Genomic DNA, 23410 nt, shown 5'->3' on the forward strand with positions numbered 1-23410 from the left:
CATTCACAAAGACAGTTTCAATGTAAATGCCTACCACATTTCAAGGAACACAAAAATGAATGAAAGAATGCAAAGCAGTACTACTCCTTATAAAAATCAGTACATAGGCTGTCTAGAAAATCTATCTCTGAATTTTGAGTAAACGAGAAGAAGTAAACAAAAAGGAATCTTTTATTTTTCCTGCACAAAAAAAACTGCAATACTGTATACTGTGTATACTCTGGTACAGCAATGACAACTCCAGCTTATAACACCAATTGAATCCACTGGGGAATAGCCAGTTTGCAAAGGACACAATTTAAACAGTAAAACAGAGATCTATTTTCTCACAAACAAAACAAACAGTAAATTCAGGATAGCATCCCACAAAGACCCACAGGTGAAATGTGAAATGTTCCTCACCCAACCAGATCAATGCACTGGTGAGGAACATCCAACATTTCCCCAGAGCAGAACAATTTCCCTGTGAAACCCATTAACACTGAACCTGCAGATACTACTTATAAACCAAAATATTCATAAGACAGACCAACACCAAGAGGATGTTCTGTTGATTTCTTGTTTTGAAAAACAATGTGGATTACTAGAGAATCCCAGGGACTGCCAGCTTCTGGAAGTCAGTACAATGATGAACTGGGCCACCAATCCAGGCTCAGAGCCAAGACAACCAATTCTGAACTACCACACAAACCTACATGAAACATAATTGCAGAGCACATGCATATGGATCACATAGGGCTTTTGGTTTTTTTAACAGAAATGTTAACCCTTTTTCTAATTCTCCATTCAGTTTATCACAAACAAATTACAAAAATCAGACAATAAACTTGTGTGTGGTCAGGCAAACATCAAAACAGCCAGTGTAACAGGATGTCAATGTAACAAGATCACAGAGTGTAACATTTGATCTGGGTCACAGTGAGGCTGAATTGATTAAGAGGAATCCACAAGCACCCAAGCTGGCAGTACATGACCTTGAACAGCCCCAGCACAGAAACACACTGCAGAAGTCTGTGCAAAACCTGCCTGTCAGCAACAATGACATACAGCCATGGCCTACTTATCACAACTGGCAATGAGGGCAATACACAGAAGAAAAAGGTATGCATTGATTAATAGACACACTCTAAGCCTATTTTGCTATGGAAGAGGGGATGTGTGGAGAATCAATTAAATCCACCCAATTAGTCTAAGGACAGGCTTCCAGTGACAGAACTGGCTGCAGCACCATCCCTTAACACACTGGCTTAAGATGGAAATGCTTACAAAATCTCAAAATCATTTATACTGGAATAGTCCCTCAAAAGCATGAAATCCAACCATTCCCCCAGCACTGCCAAGTCTACCACTGAATGATGCCCCCAAGTGTCACATCTACCTATCCGTGTCCTAGTTTCAGTCAGGACAGGGTTTATTTTCTACAGTAGCCAGACTACTGTTATTTGATATCATCCCACAGCATGGCAGTAGCCCAGTATGTGTAAATAATTTATCTTGTATCTTTTGTTATTAGAATTGTTGCTGTTAATGTTTATTTTTATCTCATTGTTCTTTCCAGTAAATTGTTCTGATCTCAATCAGTGATTTTTTACTTTTTTCTGCCTCTAATTCTCAACTCCACCCCAGAACAAGAAGGCAGAAGGTGGGGAAGGCAGGAGGGGAGGGAAGGTGGAGAGCCAGTGAGCTGTGTCTGCTTTGGGAGAGTCTTGATGGGAACACTAAATTGGAGAATACCATTCCTAAAGCATAACAAAAGATCTTTTAAATGCCTCCACCACTGCCCTGGGCAGTCTGTTCCAGTGTTTGACAGCCCTTTCAGTGAAGAAATTTTTCCTGCATCCAATCTAAACATCCCCTGGTGCAACTTGAGGCCATTTGCTCTTGACCTCTGCTTGTCACACGGGAGATGAGCTCAACCCCCACCTGGCTATAACCTTCTGTCAGGCAGAGTGTTAAGGTCTCCCTTGAGCCCTCCCTGGATCCCATCTGGTGCCACAGTTGTGTATGTGGTGTAGCAAAACACTGATCATTTCCCCATGGATTACAGGGCTTCATCCTGCTCCCATTCTGGGGGGAGCTGGGTACTTGGGGAACAATGGGTCTTACTATTAAAGACTGAGGTAAAGAAGGCATTAAGTACCTCAGTCTTTTCTCATCCTTTGACACCATGTTCCCCTGTGCATCCATTAAAGGATGGAGATTCTCTGTAGCCCTCCTTTTCTTGTGAGCATATTTATAAAAAACATTTTGTTGTCTTTATGGCAGCAGCCAGATAAAGTTCTCGTTGGGCTATCCCTTCTAATTTTCTCCCCACACAACACCATGACATCCTTGCAGTCCTCCTGAGTTGCCTTCCCCTTCTTCCACAGGTCATAAACTTTTCTCTTTTCCCCGAGTTCCAGCTTTTCTGTTCAACCTGGCTGATCTTCCAGCACATTAGGACAGCCTGTTCCTCCACTTGGAGGAGTGTCCCATCTCTTTTCCTTCATGGAACCAGTTGTGACCCAGAGCACAGGCTGACTCCATACTAGATTAATTATCATTCTCATTATTTGGCTGCCTTCACAGAGCCTCATCCCTGTCATGATGAGGTGAGGACACCTTGGAAGTGAGCAATTTCTGTGGGAACTGTAAGCAAGCACACATGGAAATGCACAGTATACCAAACAAGAAATCTCCTTCCCTTCTTGTTCAGATGCAACACTGACTGAAAATAACTGAAAACAAGCACATTGTGGGTTTTTAATAACTACAGCACTGAAAGTGAAGTCAATGACAAAAAAAGCCTGATTTTGGCTGATCTTTTTATTACTACTCCTGACAATAAACCATTACTCCAGCACTTGATTTTTGTCCTGACTCAATGGAAATTGTAAGGATACAGTAGCAATAACAGGAGTTCTTTCTGAGAAGGATAATCTGTAAAGGCCAAGCAGCTATATAAAACACCATCCACCTCTAAAATAATTATTTTGAGTGCCTGCTAGGCAAAAGAATTCAAATGCCTCCTAGTACTTCTCATTTACACTCATTTTAACTTCAATAAGGGCAGAAGAATAAAATTATTAGTAGTGACCACTGTACAAGTGTTAGCTAGTTAAAACCTCAAAACTTAAACCAGCTTGAATTCTTCTCCTTGTACAACTACTGCATCCCAAAGAACCCTAAAACCCCCAAGCTTAAGCACATCGTATTATCTTACACACAACAATGCTGTATTTATTTTCAAGGCAGTTTTCCTCCATTTCATTATGAACTCAGCACCACAGAAGTGCAGGAAAAAAGGATGACTCCCACGCTGGCAGGATTCTCCCTTGACTGAAAAGCTGCCATGATTTTTCATCCCACACCCCAAAATATGATGGCCTTCACTCCTTGAGCAGCAGAGCTCTGAAGCTGCACCACACAGGTTAGGCTGGGATCACCCAGGGCTCACACACCCTGCCCTGCCTCCAGACCTGTGTCCATCAGAGCACATGACTGATGCTATTTGCTTCACTTGACATTACTTTAAAATACAGAATGATATCCTCAATAAATCACAAGTGCTGAAGCTGCAAGCACACAGTCTCAAGTGACACAGTAAAGCCTAAAATGTAATACAAATAGGAATTGTTTTCATGTCAGAGTGCTGAGATTCCAGTATCTGTAGGTTTTGGAGTCCTGCTATCACAGTTAAACATTTCCTCTGTCATCAAATTTCTTATCTTCACATTCTTTAAAATTCGTATCAGATTTCTTTTGTGGTTTTTCTGTATCCTGAATCACATGCAACCTCAGCCTAGGTTTCACAAGGCTGTTCAAATCTAATTGTGGGCAGATAGCAGAGGGACACACACATAAACCTCTTATAACTACTGCATTAAGCCCATGCCTCAGTTTCTTCATCCCTGCAATAATGCATCACTGCCTATCTATATCAAACCTTAGTAACTTCCCACTACTCATAAAGCAGCAACTACATTAACTTAGGTTTACACATTTTCTGCTTCTACAAACTTGTGGAGACCAAAGGTAACTCTCTATAAAACCAGCCTACCAAGTCCAGTAGTCCAGCTCTCAGTGTCAAAGAGCTAAGACATCTCCCTCCAACACAGCCAGAACATTTTACTTATCCTCTCATCCTCATTTGAGAGCAGCATCTCAAAATCTGGGGGTTTTTCACCCACCTTCATACATTTCCCCTCTACTGCCAACCTATCACTGAAACAGCAATTCCAGTGAACATGTGAAAGCCACATGTAATGCTTTGGTGAGAATATTACTACTACCCACTAAGATTTATTACACTTCTGAAAACATTGCTTGCTCTCTGCACCAGTAAAGCCTGCTGCCACAAGTGAGCTGCCACATCCAGCTGTTCCTCTTCATATCCTCACTGCTCCGACCTTTTCTTGCTTCTAAGGCCCTGACAAGCAGCAGAGCCCTGTCTTGCAGCATCTCTGTCAGCCTGATTTATTTGCAATTACAGGTAAGATAGAATATCTCTTCCAGCAATAACAATGACTGAGGAAGATGTGCTGGCAATCAGTGCTGCAGTAGCTGGAGAAGTGCATGTACTGTACACAGTCACTGCTTCAGCTTCAAGACATGTAATATGCACAGTCAACATAGTATTTGCTTCAGTTACACTTTGTAATTTATTTCCCCGGCAGGATCAGATCCATAACTGGCACACATTTAATTTCACTCTTTTAAAATATATACCACTGGTTAGCTCAATAGATAATTAGCAGAGAAATACTCTGCACTGGGAGAACAGTATCCCACATAATGCACATTTATTCCTTATTCCCAGCAGACTAAAAAGTGAAGCTCTCCAGGCAACCAAGAAAAAAATTAACATACCAATGAAGCATCAAACTGGGGCTATCACCTACATGACAGTAACTGACCATGGTTTTCTCTTCTTGCATTGCATATTTTGATTATTTTTGCACTTCCAAGAATCATACTGGGAAATACCAACAGCAGTAGCTGAAAGAAGACATTGCAGTTCTGTCCAAACCTCTCTTTTTTTTTTTAGTAAAAACTTTTATGTAATGCTAAAGAACACTTCTAATACAGGGACATAAGTAAGTCACCCACTAAAAGTTTTTTAAATTACTGAAACTGTGATAGTTATATTTCCTCTTAATTCTTATTTTAATGAAACAAATCTAAGGAAAAAAAAAAAAGCAGGAAACTCTCAACAGATTATTACTTTAAGAAAAACATAAGAATAGATGAGTAGCATTTAAATTAGCTTTGTAAAAATTCTGAAAAATACATTATGGCAGAGCATTAGCCTTTCTGCAAGTCACCTGAGTATTTGACCATAAATTAATTATAAATAAGTGTTTCTTATAAAAAATTTAGAACTACCTCAAGCATAACATCTGAACTCTGCTGCTAAATCTAACTATATTGTTCTTAGGAAGAAATAAAAGATGAAAGCTGAAAAATAATTCAGGTGCTCTTTGAAAAAGATTGAACAGCATAGTACTGGATAATAAAGTAATTTATCAGCACCACAACTTTCAGCAAAAGAACAGGAAAATACAGATACATTCTGTGAAATCTTTACTGACCTATATAAAAGGAGGTCAGAGTGGGTTCTGTTTATTTTCCTAATTGTGTAACATTGTCATTTTCTAGAGATAATTTTGTTTGTTGGGTTTATCATCAGGAGCTGGACTGTTCAACCCTACACATGCACAGTCACTGTTGTGATTTTCCCTAATGCCAGGGAGCTGACACTAGATTTGCTTGTGCAGACACAATCAAAGGAAATAAAGTCAGATCTCAGTATTGCCCAACCTGCTACACTCCATCTTTCATTCTGTTACTGTAGAGGTAAACTTTAGCATAATATTAGCAAGACTAATTTAATATACTATTTATTAAAAGGGAAGGCAGTCTAAGACAACCTCAAGCTTACATTTTCTACCCAAGCAAATACAAATTCAGAGGTATTAATGAGCCCTGTCTGACTCTCTCCTCAGAAAGGCAGCATACAGTTAATCATAATTAGTTATCTTTAACAAGCATACATAACAATAAACACATACTGTCTGCTACCTCAACAGCCTGCAGTGCCATTTCAGATTTGTATTTCACCTATTTCATATTTACACTCTATGATCATTACCCCTCTTAGCAAGGGTCATTTTATTTTAACATCTACGAAGCTGTTCAGTATCTTCACCAAAAACAAAACACAACTCTTTGTGTTTTGAGTAATCATTTCTCTGAATTTCATTCGATTCTAAGTAGTCAGCACCTAGGAAAAAACAAAACAAAAGAAAAAAAAAAAAGCAGAAACAAAAACCCAACCAAAATCACACACAGAGATGCAGGTTAGGCATCAAGCTTTGCCAGCTACAGCCTACATCCAACCATAACACCCCAACTACATCCTTAAAACCCCCACTTCACAGCCAGAAGAGAATGCAACAGCTACCCCAAAGCAGGGCACTGTTCCTTGCTCTGCACTGCTCCTGTAAGCAGCAGTCCCAAAGGCCCTGAGGCTCAGAGGAGATGCTTGGGGAGCCTGGGTCCCAGACACACACCCCACTAGCTCAGCACATTTTCATTCACAACAGCAGATGTGACCATGCCCAAATTACACCTAGTGCTCTGTAAGAGATATGGACTGCTTTAACAGGTCTTCCCCAAATGGCTGCACACCGATTATTTCCCCCCTATAAAAAGGGGAGTGATTAAAAATTAAAAAAACAAAACAACACTCTCTTTGCAAACATTATTTATATCCTCACCCCCTTATCTGGAGCCTCCACACCACAAGGGCAGCGGTGTGTAACCACACCACTGACCATGGAGACAGCATACCCAGTGCCTTTACTGGAGAGGTAACACTGGGAAACAGGAGAGCCAGCACCTCCTCACAATAACCAACCCATCAAAAGGATATTTCCAAAGGAGTTTGATACTCACATTTTTCCTTTAATACTCATGTTACATTTCTGACTACAGTGTGGCAGGTACTCTACCTTAGACAGAGTATCCCTACAAGCTGTCACAGCTGTAAGGCATTGGCCCTCCCACCACCTCTGCAGCTACAACTGCATTAGAAATGGAGAGTACATGCAAAGCAGAACTATTTCCACCAGTTCTCAGTGAGCTTCATTTCCAATCATGATTAGTCCAGTTATGTGTCACTGGCACCTGTGAGAGCATGTTTCAGATGCATTCCTAGAGAACACTATCTAGTTGAGTTCCACTGAGGAAGATGGCATTGCAAGCACTCTGCAGGAATCAAAAGGAAACACCAAATCATAGATTCATCATAGTCCAACTACTGTCCCCCCACAGAACAGCCCCAGATAAGCCCACCATGTGCCAGAGAGCATTGTCTAAATGATTCTTGAACTCTGGCAGCCTTGGGGCAATGACCACTTCCCTGGCTAGTGTGCTCCAGAGCCCAATCACCTTTGGGTGAAAATCCTTTTCTTAATATCCAGCCTAAACTCCCCTGGAAACTCCAGCTGTTCCCACAGGTCCTGTCACTGGTCACCAACAGAGAAGTGATCTTCCCCTCCTGAGGAGGCTGTTGACTGCAGTGAGGCCTCAGCTCAGTCTCTTCTTCCCTAGGTTGAAGAGACTAAGTGCCCCCAGATGTTTTTATAGCAAGAGAGAGAGGATGGTGAGGAGTGCAAGAAATTATCAGAAACAGAAACTTTACTGTTTTTTCATATCTACACAATTGATCCAGGATGTGACTGGAAAGCGCTGATGGTGGAGAAGTCTGTTCAATTTTGTTTTCAGGTGTGACTTGTGAATAAGCAAGTGATTCCCAAATTATTAAGAACATTAATTCAACTTTCAAGCAACAACTTCTGGCTTCTCCAGGCCCTTCACCATCTTCACAGCCCTCTTTTGGATTCTCTCCAACAGTTTTAGATCTTTCTTATATTGGGGTGCCCAAAGCTGAACACAGGACTGGAGGTAAAGCTGCAAAAGTTTACTGAAACCAAAAACACCAACCTATTCTATCCTCTATGCTCACTGCATATCTTCCCCTCCAAGGCTTCACTGGGATATATTCCTCTTCAAGGCTTAAAAGGCCTTTTCACTGGGGTTTATCAACTGATAGTAGCACATGCCACATAGCCAAACAAGGCTCAGCTTCCAGTTCACATTCCAAGAGGTTCTAAAAATAAGGTGTACAAAACGCACATCCTAGACTAGATAGGCTAGGCTTATGGAAGCTGGTCTTTTTTCCTTACTTACTTTGGAAGTTATTAGAAATAGTCCACCAAGCTATCAAACCTGCTGGCAGACCAACCACCACTGACTTGAAGCATGAACTCATTCAGAACTGGGATTAGTTCCAGGATGGGGGAGGGAATGGGGGTGTATCTCTCAAAGCCATAATAACTGTTCAAAACAAGTGCCTCACCTCACAAAGGTATGGGCAAAGCTGACAAAAAGATGTGCCTAACAGGGGAACTGTAGTGCCTTCCCTGAGACTATACTCTTTGGTCTGATGTGACTTCCCCAGGGCACAAGGACATCAGCACACACTTTCTCCCCACCATTCCAATGACCATCTAAAGACCTAAATTTCATTCAGAGAAAATAGTTTCCTTCTGACACCTCAGAAAAATCATCTGTGTAGGGAACTGTATGTGCTTGCACATAAAGGAAAACAACAACCAGTGTCAAACACACCCACATGCCATCACAAACCAAAAATTAAAGCAGGAAGGCAAACACCATCCAAGCAGAGGACTCAGAAGAGGTGCTTTTCTGGAAGAGAACCATCACATGGAGCTGAACCCTGTGTCTGGCATTGCAGCTTTAAGGATGAGGACTGAAGGAGAGTGGCAGAGACCAACAGGCAGAGGTGGGGGCACAGCAGTGATGGTGTAGGGGACTCTCTAAGCACAAGACCAAAAATGAGTCTGTAAGACTTTCCACCACCAAAGCCAATGGAGGCACTTAAGAAGCATCACCTTACCTAGGGATGATCATTGCAAGCAAAGCATGTAATTTTAATTCTCCTTTCTCATTGCCTCCCATCATTAACTGGGAAGAGAGAGAAATTCACCAGAAACATGGGTGTGTCTACTAAGCCAACACTAATAAAGTATTTGCTGTATGTGTACCTTCAAGTACAACTGGGCTACATATTTCAAACAGCTTCAGGCAACCAAACCCATTTCCTAATTCAGAATTAGTTCTGCAGATAACTCCAAGTACTAAACAGTGTCAGTGGCAAGAAGTTGTCAGGGATTTATGTAGCATGTGGATCTAACAACCTACCTGCAAGAAAAACAAACAAATAAAAAAAAAAAAACCCCAGTAACTACCATCCTTATACAAAAGCATGTATTTTTATTAAAAAGAAATAAACCTGTGTGTATACCAAATGTTTCTTCACATAAGACATAATATGCCTTGCATTTGCAAGGAAGCCAACTATAAAATAAAGTTTACTGAAAATTGAGGGGACACTGAAATGAAGCACTGCTATTCTAAATGACAATCTCTTTTGTTAACACTGCATTTTTAGCTATGTCAAAACAAAATTTGATTTTTCCAACACTCCTGTGGTATGCTCTAAGTGACTACTTTGCTAAAAATCCCAGCTGTGTGTTGTGAGTGCCAGTGATCCAGGAATTATGATAAGCATTTCTGAGTACCTAATCAAAACAACACAAGCTGTAGAACTGCATTATTGACTTTGTTCTGAAAACACAGATTCATAACCAGTATGCTGCCTTTTGAAAAGCAAAGCCATTATATCCTTTCCATTCCTTGGCTGCTTGTGGGTTTTTTTAAAAGCTCTATAAAACTCTTGCCATTAACTTGTCAACTGTTGCTTTACAAGCCATTTGTCCATTATTGTTCCTTAGAAGAGAATCTGAATCTTGCATCTTTAAACCAAATCTAGGCACTGCACATAACTAACACTCTATATTGTATGTAAACCTGCTAATATCAAAAGCAAAAAGACCAACAGTCTCTATTCTGGGCACCACAAAATGGGGGACTCCGTATGGGAAATTTCAAGAATAATTTTAAAGTATATCAAAGAGGGAACTACCAAGGGTTCTGTAAAAATACAAACATAAACACACACACACACACACAAAAGCACTAAAAAAAAAAAAAAAACAAAAAAAAAAAACAAAAAAAAAAACAAAACCAAAGAAAACACAAAAATAAAATAAAAAAAAAAGTCCACACCAAAATTTCACTGTTGGTGTTTTCTTAATTAAGAAACAAAGCATAATTTGAGGTTTGAGACAATAAATAGTAGAGGTGAGAGGAAGTTTCTAAGCAGACTAAAACAAACCACCAGCAGAAATCTGTACAATTACATTTAAAAAGACACGCATAATTTTAGTTTAACTCTCCGTAGTTTAACTCCTATTTCACTTCTACATTCTTTTAATCTTCTGGCCTTGATTTTCCCTTCCTGACTAAAACAAAAGCTTCTCTGAAAGACATACCTGTGTAGTCAGAATTCCCCATATGTAGTTAGTGACACCTACCTCCTCCCCACCTACAATTTAAATAGTCTCCAAAGTAACACAGAAACAACAAACATTCTATTACAGAAAGATCTCCAGAAAGCTGTGACCTTCCTTTCATAAAGGAAAAGATAAAATTCATACATAGCACAGCATCTCCTAAAGACTTGAAGAACCCCACTCCAAGAAGGTGGGCAGGTCACTACTGCCTGCATGCCCTTCTTACCCCAGGTGCACCTTCTCCTTCCAAAGCACAAGCAGAACAACAAGGGGGATGTGGCACACTAAATTCAAAGCCTTCTATATTTTTGACACCACACCATTTTAGATGCCATTAAGTGATTTGGCTGCATAGATCTGAAAATGTTGAGACACTTTCCAATGGAATTTTTATATGCTTTTTATGACATGCAATTGAAGTCATGGGAACAGTTGACTCAACATACTTCCCCTTTATTTTCTGAATACTTTGACTCAAAAAAACCCCACATTAGTTCTAGATCAGTTAGTTCTAGCACCACCTGGCTTAGGAAGAAAACTTGGTATCCTATGACATATACTGTTCATCAAAATAAAGCCAAAAGGCAAATCTGCAAGGCACACATTACCAAAATCTGTAGGGTTTTTAAATAGGAAATGCTAAACCATGTAAAGATTATTTTATAATTATAAGGCTTTTTCTCTATTCTTCCCCTTGATTCTTACAAGAGAATCACTAGCTTTCCAAAGACACTCAGTAAATTGTTTATTGCCTCTTCCCATCAACTCAGGAAAACTGTTCAAATCTGGTTCTTCCAACACCTGCCACAGAGCAGCAAGTAAAATCTTCCATTTTCCTTCCCCTGAAGATCACCTTCAGACAGACCAGCAACTTGGCTGCTGCCATGACCAAAAGCAGTCTTTGAGCTGGGAAACCAGTGACACAGTGCTTCTCAAAGAGGGCTAGAGTGAGAAGTGGGGCTTCTTTGGGGTGTTGATGGGTGGTGTTGACTTTTTTTTCCTAAATGAACCTTATATTGCATTGTTGCTCTTAAAATAAGAATTAAAACTGTTAGAGCAAGATAAAAGAAACTTAACATCAAAAATAGACAACGCTGACATGAAAACAAGTCTCACAAGAATTGTAAGTTTACTGACTGCACAGTAAGTGAGAACAGGATTTTTCACTGGAGTAGAACACACTCACAAGCCCCTCTGGACCTGCTGTGATGGATTCTGACAACCCATCAGCCCAGAGAGGCAGGAGAATCTCAGGGGAGCAGCACCAGAACCGCAGAGTTTGGCAAGGGCACGGAGATCCTGGGAGGTCTCCCCACCCACACTTTTCCAAAGGGCAAAATAAAGGCAAGAACTCAAAGCAAATCTCACAAGCACAATACAAACAAAACAAATGATGCTCTGATGGAGAGGTGCTGACACCCACAATTACTTCAGTTTTCTTTCAGCCCCCTGGACAAGCTCATACCTTGCCAGAAGCTTAACTCCAGGGAAAGCAGATAGCAGCCAAGGCAATGGTATCATACCAAAATTTAACTTGCAGATTTCTCTGCAACTATTCTCTGGAATTAAAAAGCAGCAAGAAATGGATAAACAAAGCTGTGCTCCAGCTTAAACACAGTATTCCCCAAAGGCTCCTGTGGCCCTGTACACCAGCCTCAGCTGTCACAGGAGCTCTACCTACATTATTTAGTGACCTTCCTCACAAGGGGGTTTTTTTCTCTGCAGACTCAGTCATCTAAAAATGAGAAGATATGAAAATGCATTAAGTACTCCTTATCTGTTGATGTGAATTTCTTAAAAGCTGTTTCTTTCCTTCTTGACAATTTCTGTTTTGAAGAGCCAAGGAGCAGGGCTGAATGCATGGAGCAAAGACAACCATAAGCAGATACAGTGCAAACCTGAACAGCACTTCCCAACAGCATCCAGGATCTTTAGGTTTTTACCAGTCCTGCTGAAAAAAAAGAATCTTTCAAAGGGTTCAAAAAACTTATTGCTCACTTTTTATCACAATTTAACACCAAGAAGAAACACTTTCCAACTGTCTCCTTTATTAGTTCTGCAAATATTAGTGCATTTTTATCTGTGAAATCCCAAACTACAATAACCAGTTTTTAAAACACTTGCTCACAACAGGCTTAAAAAAATAAAAACATCAAGTTGGAGGCTTAATTATGTTTTGAAAGCACCAAATCTCATATCCTGAAATCAACAACTAAATAATTCATGCTGTATTTGCAACCAGTCTTATTATCTACAAAATATTATATGACCAGACACCAGTGTATTCCCTCAGGGAATACAATGGGGGGTATTGGGAGTACCAGGTGCAAACAGACTTCAAATTCCATAATTAGAACAGAGAAATTTGATCTAACCACATTACATGTTATTATTATATTTCTCTTGTTTACAATGATGAAGCCATCTTATATTTACCTCCTTGGAAAATTAGTTCTGCAGTCTTCATATCTGAAGGCAAAAAAATTTATCTTGTCAGCTTACCCCAAGCCTGTACAGCCAAAAATATATCCCCAGTTTCCTATGTTCAAAGTCTTCCAGACAAGATACTTGTCTCGCCTTTCTGTGCCTGGTATTTCTTCTTTGAGGAGGCATATAAGGCACTTTTCAGAGTCTCTATTTTGCCAAATTAGATTGTTCTTCTCACCTGGTTTTACCTCCAGAGTTCTACCTCCAATTTTTATTTACCTCCAATTTTTTTTTTTTCTTTTAAGTGACTTCTATCCATCAGAGACACCAATTGCTGCCCCAGCTCTCTCTTCCCCATGTCCCACTCAGAGGATGGCATAGTCTCAACATATGCTCCAGGCCAAACATCCCTCTTAGAAAGGGTGTTGGTCACTTGACTGATTATGGGACTCAGTGTCCAACACCAGTTTTACAGCAGCTACAGAAAACTCAAGGTTTCCATCCATTACTGTTGAGCCTCACCAGTCAACAGCACTTTAACTCACATTTTCTCTCTCTGCTCATAAAAGGAGTACAAAACAGCCTTTTGTCACTTCAAAGTTTTCTTTCAAGAGACAGATTAATTAAAACTTTCTTCCTCTTATCAGTTAAGAGACACAATTTCCTTAAAACACATTACAAACATTTATGCATGCACTGATATTCAAGCATGTCTAGCCTCACTCAAATCAAAGTGGATGCTCCACATGAGACAAGTGACCTACACCAGGTCCCAAGTTTTACAATCTGAGTCTTGACCTTCAGTATTTTTACCATTGCCACAGCAGTTCTGTAAAAATAATTTCTATTATAACTATTGTCTCAGTTTTGGAGACAAATTTCAGGAGAAATCAAAGAAATCACCCTGGAATGAGAATTTCCTCTAAGGAAAAAAGGCTTCAGTAACTCCCTTTTCTTCTGACAATGAGAGAAAAAAGTATCAGGGGATGAATGGAAAAAAATGCAAAACTGTTTATTAACAAAGCAAGATACCCACAAAGCACAGAAGGAAAAAAAATTTTGATCCTTATTTGGTCCCACTGCCACCTCGCCACATGGTTGGGAGGAAAAGGTAGTGGCTGCCCTTTTTCATCTCTGGGAAGGAGGAGAAAAAAAAGAGTTCACACAGCAGCTGGGAACCTGTTGGGCTTCTGGCCTGGGTCTTCTCCTCACAGCAGGCAAAGCTGGAGGAGTTTCACATTCTCTGCTGTGTTGGTTCAGTTCCTCAGAGGTCTTTGGGTTCAGGTTTCCCCACCAGCTCCCCGGAGGGGTCAAAAAGAAAAACAAGCCAAAAGGAAAACAGTTCAAAGGAAAAAAAAACAAAACCAAACCAAACAAAAACCCAAGCAAACAAACAAAAACCATGGTGAGAGGATTTCCCAGTACAGCTTCCATGCAGTCTGGAGCACACTGGAGAGAGACTGAACAGAGCCCCTGCCCAGCGCTCCCAGACTCCAACCCCACATCCTGGTTCATCTACAAGATACCACAGCCATTTCTGGGCATAAAGCAGATGATTGGGGAATAAAGTATCATCATAAAATCACCCCAAGAAAGCTATGAATTAATCTAAAAGTGTTTGACAAAGCCTAAGTCTCATTTGACTATGTTTTTAGGAATAGACTAATTTGAAAGTAAAATGCCCTGATTTAATTTGACCCTGTTATTCATCAGCAATTACACTTTTCTCTCCAGGCTCAGCTGTCCACTGGATTTTCTTGCAAACACTATCAGAAAAGCATCAGCTCCTCTGACCAAATGAGCACCTCCTGAACTGGATTCAGGGATGTTATGAAGACAGCCAGGGCGAGCCAGCAACCCTCCCTCCCTCCCTCATGGCACAAGAGGAACAGCATCTGCCCCTCTCCCACCCACCCATCTCATCTTGGCCATTCACCAAATTAAACCCATGTAGGCAAGTGTTGACTTTTGTCAGAAACATTGCTTCAGCCTGGGTTCCAACAGGAGGCTGGCAGGGAAAGGTGAGTCACTCCACCTCCACAGCTCAGAGATGCGACCATGACTAGGAAGAACACTCTGCACATGGAAAAGGAGAAAGTGGCTTTTCAGATGCTATGACTGGCAGGAAAAAGGAAAAAACTCCTGACAGCTTATATTACCACTATGTATATTACCACCATGAGAACAAAATAAGACTATGCCAAAGTAGAAATTAATCTAAACAGAAGTGAAAGGAACTGCCAGTTTAGGTACCCTCAGAACACTTTACAATTCTCTCATTCACATGTTTGTGTTTCTGGGCCTCTTATTTGGTCTTTTAGACTTTCCAATTCCCTTCCTCACCCTTCTGCATAAAATTTAAATATTAAACTTTATTTTTGGGGGGGAAGTTTGTTTCATTTTGTTTTATCTTTCTTTAATATGAAGTAGGGCTGACATTCTCATAATGAATCTAGATTTTGGGATTACAAATTGTCATCTGCAAATTGCTGGTAATCAAGTACTAGAAGAAAAGCAACACTGAAAGAAAGATAATTTGGAGTTCCAAAATTCTCAGTTTAAAAAGCTTGTTCTTTAACAACTTCAGCATCATCATCCTTTTAAGACATAATGGAACTGAGGACAGAATGGGCACAAGAAAACAACAAAAATACGATGCTGCAAGATGAGTCATTAAAAGCAATTTTATTCCACTTGATAATTAAGACAACTGGGCAGAGGATAGACAAGGCACACACAGCAGAGCTGCAATAGAGTATCAAACAAACTTCAAAACAACCCAACAGCTTAATGCATGTGACAGGTCTAGATGCTCACTAATACTACACATGCACAAACCGATCATTTTTCCATACTGGAAGCATTCAACAATTAGACAACAATCAATCAACATTGACATTTAAATTTACAATGCCTTTAAAGAAAAACAAAAGAAAACATCCAAAATAATGAACGCTTTTTTTAAGCCACAACCTTTTTATTGCATTGCATTTTCATCCCTTCCTGAGTTTACCTTCCCTTAACAATGTTGTCTTTTCCATTGTTTACATAAACAAATATGTACACATTATACAGATGTATACTAAAGAGAGGTTTTTCCAAGGAAAAAAAACTAACTAGAAGCCATTACTTAGTTCATGAGGAGCTTTAAAAAATAACTACTATGAAATCAAACCTTTAACAACAATACATTTAAAAAAATCTACCTCCCCTTGTTTTCAGGTAAGGCATAGGGATCAAAGAGCTTATATTTGAATGATGAGAAAGCAGAATGCATAATTCTATCAGTTCAGGACTCTGTATTTCAGATCCAAAACTGCAGCTACAAATAAATTTACATAAGTAAGCATAGACAAGAGGACAAGTTAGACCTTAGTCACCTGTCAAAAAACTGTATTATGGTATGTGACCAGGGGAAAAAACTCACCCCTTTCCAGAGATCATAATTTAGAGAAAAAATCAATTTTACAGGGTTAAATCTTCAGAATGAGCAATCTCTACTTTAAAGTTGTGCTGATAAGGTAAGAGAAGGTTTGCTGCAGGCACAAAGACAATGTATGATAAGGAGATTGGAAACAACTCCAGAATCCTGCTCCAACTCTATGTTTTTTAGTGTGTGTCCATTGGACACTAATTCTAACTGCTGGAGGTGGATGAGGTGGCACTTTTCACTTTCACTACAATTTAACAGTATACTTCAACTCTACTAGAATCAATTAACTGTATTACCTAAATTTAAGCTGCATATGTGTAAACTCCTGTTTCATAGTTCCAGAAACCTTGAAATCCAGTATTAATACAGCTTCACAAAAATACAGGGAATTTCCCAACCTTCCCCCATCCTGAACACCTATTAAACATGTGCTTTCTTTGATTAACTGTAATTCCAAACAGATTTTGTAAACCACATATATTGTCATACTGGATCACTTTGGTAGCCTGCTCTGAAAAAGAACCATTTTAAAATGTTTTTACTAACAGGCACAACCAGTTTTGCCCCATTCCTGTCATATGTTACTTGCTATGCTTGAATAGATAAGCTCTGCTCTGGGGAAATATGAGACCAGATGAAGAACAGAGAATTCCTATCTGGATTAGCTCCAAATGGGTCAGTGGGAACTGAGTGGAGTCATCCATCCCTGAATGCACTTCCTTGGAGATTTCTGCCTTTTCACAGTGACTTGACACTAAGTTTTAACAAGCAGACACTCAAGAGAGGTGATATATGAAAAGACTTTAATGCCCTGCTGCAAGTCGCCAGAGAGAGGCAAAGGAGCCAACACCTTAATTAAATGTTGCTGCACAAACTTCAGTAAATGTGGTTTTGGAGGTTGCTCTCTTTCCCAAAGAAGCTGGCTGCTCTTTTAGATGGGCCAGCCTGATTGCTTGTGGCTAGTTTCCAACTCAGGTCTCTGAAATGCCTGCCGGAAGGTGACCACCTACCAAAAAAACGTACAGCTCGTTCCTTTCAGCACAGCACAGGTTGTAAAACCAGTCTAGAGAGGGGTGACAGAGCACTCACCAAGTGGTGGCCACTGGAGAATCAGCTCTTAGGAGTCAATTCCTGAGTGAGCTCAGTTGCCAACCAGTGGTGAACTACTGTCTAGAAAGAGCAGCTAGACTGCAAACCCACAAAGCACCGTAGCTCATGGACTCCCCTGTTTACAGCTTGGCTGTCCCATGGTCCATGGAATGCCATCACTTGGCCAGAAGCTTTACTTCTTTTGGAAAACCTTAATCTGTACTAACCTACCCTTTAATACTCAATCCCTAAGAGAGGATGAAGTTCTCCTGAACTTGCAGGGAGGACTATCAAGAACACAAAGCCAGAAGTCCTGCTCCCCAGATGAAGAAGTCAGAGCACTCGCAAAGCTCTGGGAGCTTCAGTAAAGAAACCAGTAACATCCACACCTCAGCTCAGTCCTGTTTCTACTAATCAATGCAAGAAACCTGCAGCACACAACCACATAGCAGTGGTGTCCTTACTGTCAGTAGCTGATACAAGGTTTTCCACCCTTCCAAAAAACATGATTTACTTGAACATCTTTACTGTCACACTCCAAGTTGTGCTTGTCATATGGAAAGCACATTTTGCAAGCCACTGCACTGATCACAACCTTATGAGTGTACTGCCCCTCACCCTAATTTCCATCATGTTAAATATTTGGTTTGGAATTACTTGAATTATTGTTGTGCTTAAAAGGGCAGAATCAAAACAGTCTTATATCCTCCATATAGCAAAGAGCTTGAGGTGTGCCATTCATACCCATATATATATATATGTGTATATATATATATACACACACATGTAAACATACTAATTTGCTGTAATTAAAATTAATCTCCAATAGAGGCAATATCTCCTTCTCTTTTGTTCTATGAGTAAATTCTCACATGGAAAGACATATTTTTGGTGACTGTAGGCATCTGGAGAGCTTTGGTATCTACATCAAGAATTAATAATCACGTAGCTCTCTAATGGTTTTTTGGTCCAAATGAAGAAAAAAGTCTAGGTTTCAGAACCAATAGGACATTTCAATCAAGGGTAGAAAAGTGACTTATTTAGGGCTTAAGACTCAAAAACACACAGCCATTAACTGGCTGATATTCTCAGCTGGCTGGTATTTCCAAAGAGGGTGGAAAATGTGCTTTCAAAACCTCAGCTACAGGTTGGAGAAAAGTTAAGGGAAGGCAGGCAGACTCCAGATCAGGTTGTGAGAGGAGGACTCATCAGACTGCATTCAGCTTTAAGCAAAATCAGGTCTGAGTGAAAGTTTAACTTCTCTTAAGAGTCCTCTGACTTCAAATTATTCCGGGCTCAAGCTTGCTATCAACACTGCCCCTGGCATTCCTCAGCCTGGCAGCAACTCCTGTAAACTCTCATCACAAGAGCACGTTCTAAGAGCTAGCCAAGCTTACATAAAGTCCTCGTTCAGTATTTTTTCAATTTGCTTTACTTTTAATCTTCTTATACCACAGGAATTTTTTTCAAAATCCCCAGAATTTAAATCCAATAAAATACAGCTCTAGACTTACTTGTTAAAACCACACCAGACATCTCACCTAACAGCTTCAATGAACTATTACAATATATATACCCAATTACATTTTTATCAGCAGCACTCTTCATCTCTTCACTGTCTTGATGTAAGGAGGTATGTAAATGTCTGCTGGTTTAATACACTTTATGCACTAATAAGACACAGATGTATACATACATAATGGTATGTATATGTAATGGTATATGTAATACATTATATATGCAAATATGTTCAGGGGCTAAATATATTTGCATACATTATCTTGACACATAAGGTGTTTTAATGCATTATGTGTATGCATATATATATATACATGGACATTTGTCAAATATAATTTTTATTTATTAAACTGAAACAATTTTTTCAACTGCAGGTTATTGCATACCTTTTTGGAAGGTGTCAAAATTACATCATTCATGGTATTCAGTACTAAGGCTGTCAATTAAGCCTAGAGAATTCCAACAGAGGTGAACCAACCAAGCAGTGATGGGACAGGCTACCCAGAGATGTGGCACAGGCTCTGTCCTTAGAGCTCCATTTTCAAGACTCAACTGCAGAAAGCCCCATGCAGCCTGGTTTGCTTTGGGCACAGGGTCAGACCAGAGACCTCCTTCATGTGATGCTATCTCCCAATTTCTTGACCAAGCCTCCACACCCAACAGCTTGTGTTAATTATTTCACTGAGTCACTAAAAATAATTATTTTACTCAGAGAAACAGCAGTCATTTTGTCAAGCAATTAGATGAAGTTACTATGCTCTTCAACTATTTTGCTAAGCTCCGTTTTGGAAAAGAACTACTAATTAAAAGAAATTGTCATACCTTTTCTTCACAAAACTTATAAATGAAACTGTTTATTATCCTTCACAGTTTAATAAACACATGCAAAGAGCAAGTCATGAAGAGCCAAAGAAGATCTATGCTTCTTGTGGGTTTGCCCTGTAATTCAGCACTGATCAATTAAAAATGTGTGAGGGAGATGGTTTACATGTGACACAAACAACTCATGGAGAAAATAATTAAAGTTTAAAGACATGAAGATCTTGTCAGTTTCCTCAGGTTTTCATACGTGTTTTGTGAAGAAGCACAGAAGTTGATCATGCTTTTTCCACAGAAAAGGCATCTGAAGATGATGGAAATCTCAAAATTGTCTGTTAATCATTAATCAAAGAAAAGACAAATGAGAAAACAAGGGAGAAGCTTCTTTACTTGTTCATTTGTTCACCTGGCTGCCAAGAACCCTGATGATCCCAGAGAGCCTGCCCAATGCACCCACTCAGCCACCCACCCCATGTCAGCAGCTCAAATAAAAGTGCAAAAGGGATCCTGCAACTAATGCAAACCTTTGCCAGGGAAATTTGGGAACAGAATTGACAGAAAGAGGAACTGAAAGTCTGTAACAGAAACAAAGTAAAGGCTTTGCTCCCCCTCCCACATTTAATGTAATTTCTTGAGAAATATACTAGGAAACTGAACAATGAAGAAACTGAACAATGAAGAAAATATTTGGGGCCTTCTACTAAAAAACAAACAAAAACCACCAAAATAACAAAACTAAGAACCTATAAAGCACTACATTACCCAGTTTAAAGAAAAACACTGTCAAGAAACATCGTTTTTGTCTTTTTTTCTTAGGGCCAGTTTATGACATACCGATACCTTCATTTAATTTCAGTCATCTGGTAAAGGAGTCTTGCTTAGAAACAGGCAGCTAGAGCAGAGAGCAAAACAGGCATGGCAGAAACCTCAGTGTGCTAACGAGAGGAAATGATTTATAAACTGGCATCATTCACAAAAATTCACAAGGATAGTTACTGTCTGTTGCATTCATCTACTAAAACCAGACAATTACTGAAAAAGATTAAATGCAAAAATAGCTGCTGCAGAATATGGCAGCTTCACAAACCCTGACAGCTCTCAGCCAATGGATTTCCTAACCAGTCAGTATGATTCACATGGGGGTCAGAAAGTAATATGCTAAGCAACCTGGCATCACCAGGACATCACTACAGAATATTTCAAGATGCTAAATCATTATTAATCTACCTGTAATTTTACAAAGGAATTTTTAATGTGCAAAACGGAATTTGTTTTGTTCCTGCTTTTTCTCTTCCTTATACCATTTCCCAAAGCAAAAGTGCACTACAAAGCAAAGTACAGATTCTTTGCTGCTTTCCAGAAAGTATTTGTTAAAATGGCAGGAAAAATGTTTTCATTTCAGAAAAGAGATCTACGGAAAATCTAATTCAAACACAAAAATTTCACCCTCTAGCATAAAAAGATAGTTCAAGAGCAGAACATGCAGACAATTTCTATTATGAAATATTTTAGTGTTATAAAAACAAGTGGCTTGCTTAAAGCATCCTTACAAAATCAAGACTGACAAACACCTTATCACAAGACCACCAGATGTTAAAAACTACTTCACCACCAAACATAAAGGAAAGGGATAAATGCCAAGCCTCAAACATCCACATGGAATGACAGAAGACAGAAAGATTCTGCACAAAAACCAGTTCAGTGCCCATTTCAGTAAATGTTTCAAGGCAGAGGATGTCTCTCAGAATTCTGGCCATCACTAAGGCAGGCACCATCGCAGACGTCTCTGACCATAGACGTTCAGTCCTGGTGCAAAATCCAAAACTCCTTTTTTTTCCAGCACCTTTGCAGTGGCAACACCTACACACCTACCCATAAGGCCAGGGCTACAAGGACCCAACAGAAAAGCCCATCCTTCTGTGGTCTATCTTATGGTCTCAATCATAAAATCTCATTTTTCACTTAAGCTACACACCCAAGGCAGACATTTCCTTCTATTACACTCAGACAAGAAATGCTTGAAAGCAGCTACTAAAACCCTAACGAGTCCTATAACTGGAAGCTTTAAATGTCTGAGCATCTGTAGAACTGCTCAGCTTGATACATCCTGCTCAATGCTGGCAAGATCATGCCTCAAAGCAGGAGCCTGAGGTGGCAGCCTTGCTGCAGGGACGGAGGGCTGGTGTGGAGCTGTCTGTCTGTCTGTCTGTCTCCTTACACACGGTACCGGGGTCCCTGAGCCACAGAGCTGCATCCCCGTGCCCTGCGGGGTAGGGACCGCAGGAATCCATCTCTACTATCATCTAAACACCGTCATCCACAGCACACTGAGCCCCCAGAAGGGGGAATTGGCGCGGGAGGAGGACACAAGCCGAAGTCTCCAGGCCGAAGTATGGCAAGCAGGGAGCGAAGGAGACCAGAAGGTGACTCACCCCTCCCACACCTTCTTTTTTGAGACCTGGCGGGGGGGAAGGGGGGAGAACCCACACCCAGGCGCGCCAGCCCCTCCTCCGGGGTCCGAGCCCGCAGCCAGCCCGCCCCGCGGCACTGCGGCCGGGTGGGCACGGGGGACCCCCGGCCAGCCCCAGCCCCAGCCGGGGGAGGGCCCGCGGAGAAGGAGAGAGGGCGGGCAGGGGCGGCGGCGGAGGGGCGCGGGCTGCCGGCGCCTCCTCTCTGCTGCACTGCAGAGGCGCCATCTTCCCGCGCCTCGGGCCCGCGGGGGGGCTCGGCCGGCCCGACCACCGCCCCCGGCGCCGCCTGCCCGCGGGGCCGCTGCGCCAGCCGCCCGCGCACCTGCGACACCCCGGCACGGGGTTAACCCGGTCCGCAGCCGCTGCTCCGCTCCGGGGGGACGCAGCCCCCAGCCCCCGCCCCGCCGGGGATGCCGCGGGGCCGCCCTTCCCGAGTTTCCCTTGCCGAGCCCCAAGGCAGAGCCGGCGCCCTGCCGTAGCTCCGCAGCAGCGCCCGCGGACCCCTGCCCGCTGCGGGCGGGCGGCGGCCGAAGTTAAGGCGGCAGCGCCCGAACCGGCGCAGGGAGCCGAAGCAGCACCGGCCCCGGGAACTGCCCGGCGCCTCGCCGCCCCCCGGCTCGCCGCTCCTATTGTTTGGCGAAGGGGGAGCGGCGGCAGTAGGGATAGAACACCCCTAGGAAAGCAGCCCTCAGCAGCCCCGCCGCGGCCAAGCCCACGCAGCGGGGGCGGCTGCGGGCAGACAAAGCTCCGGAGAAGCGGTGGAGGGTGGCGGGGAAGCCCCCGCCCGCCGCTTCCTGCCCCGCTTACCTCGAGAGCCCGGGTGGCGCCGGCGGCCAGCAGCAGGACGGCTAAGTGGGGCAGCATCGCGGCGGCCGGGAGCGGGGAGGGAGGGAGGAAGGAGGGGAAGGAGGGATGCCGTCCGGCGGGACGCCGCGGGGTCCGGCTGTAAATCCTCGAGGCCGCGCCGCTGCCGAGGAAGACGCGGATCTGCGGCGGCTCCGGGAGCGGCGCGGCGGGGCCGGTCAGCTGATGGCCCGGCCCGCCCCCGAGCGGGCGGTGCGGCCCGGCCTGCGGGGACCCCTGGCGGCGGCGCGGGGCGCTGCGGCCCGGCCCGACCGGCGCTTCTGCCCACAGCGGCTCCGCTCTGTGCTCCGGGCACCGCCGGTCACCGA

At 42.0% G+C, this 23410-nt stretch overlaps 1 protein-coding gene across 4 annotated transcripts in view; it reads right to left on the reverse strand.

Annotated features, from left to right (window-relative positions):
- The window catches only part of APP (amyloid beta precursor protein), a 181553-nt gene extending 158242 nt beyond the window's left edge, over nt 1-23311 (reverse strand). For 2 of the 4 annotated variants that reach the window (XM_056495350.1, XM_056495339.1), the window contains exon 1: nt 23046-23288. In XM_056495350.1, the coding sequence (XP_056351325.1) occupies nt 23046-23102 (57 nt within the window). In that variant the 5' untranslated portion in view covers nt 23103-23288. Of the gene's footprint in view, nt 1-23045 lie in introns of all 4 variants that reach the window. The other 2 variants (XM_056495361.1, XM_056495372.1) reach the window with 2 other exon arrangements.
- Between the last annotated feature and the right edge of the window lie 99 nt (nt 23312-23410).

This window comes from Oenanthe melanoleuca, chromosome 1 (genome assembly GCF_029582105.1).
Source record: "Oenanthe melanoleuca isolate GR-GAL-2019-014 chromosome 1, OMel1.0, whole genome shotgun sequence".
Taxonomy (NCBI): domain Eukaryota; kingdom Metazoa; phylum Chordata; class Aves; order Passeriformes; family Muscicapidae; genus Oenanthe; species Oenanthe melanoleuca.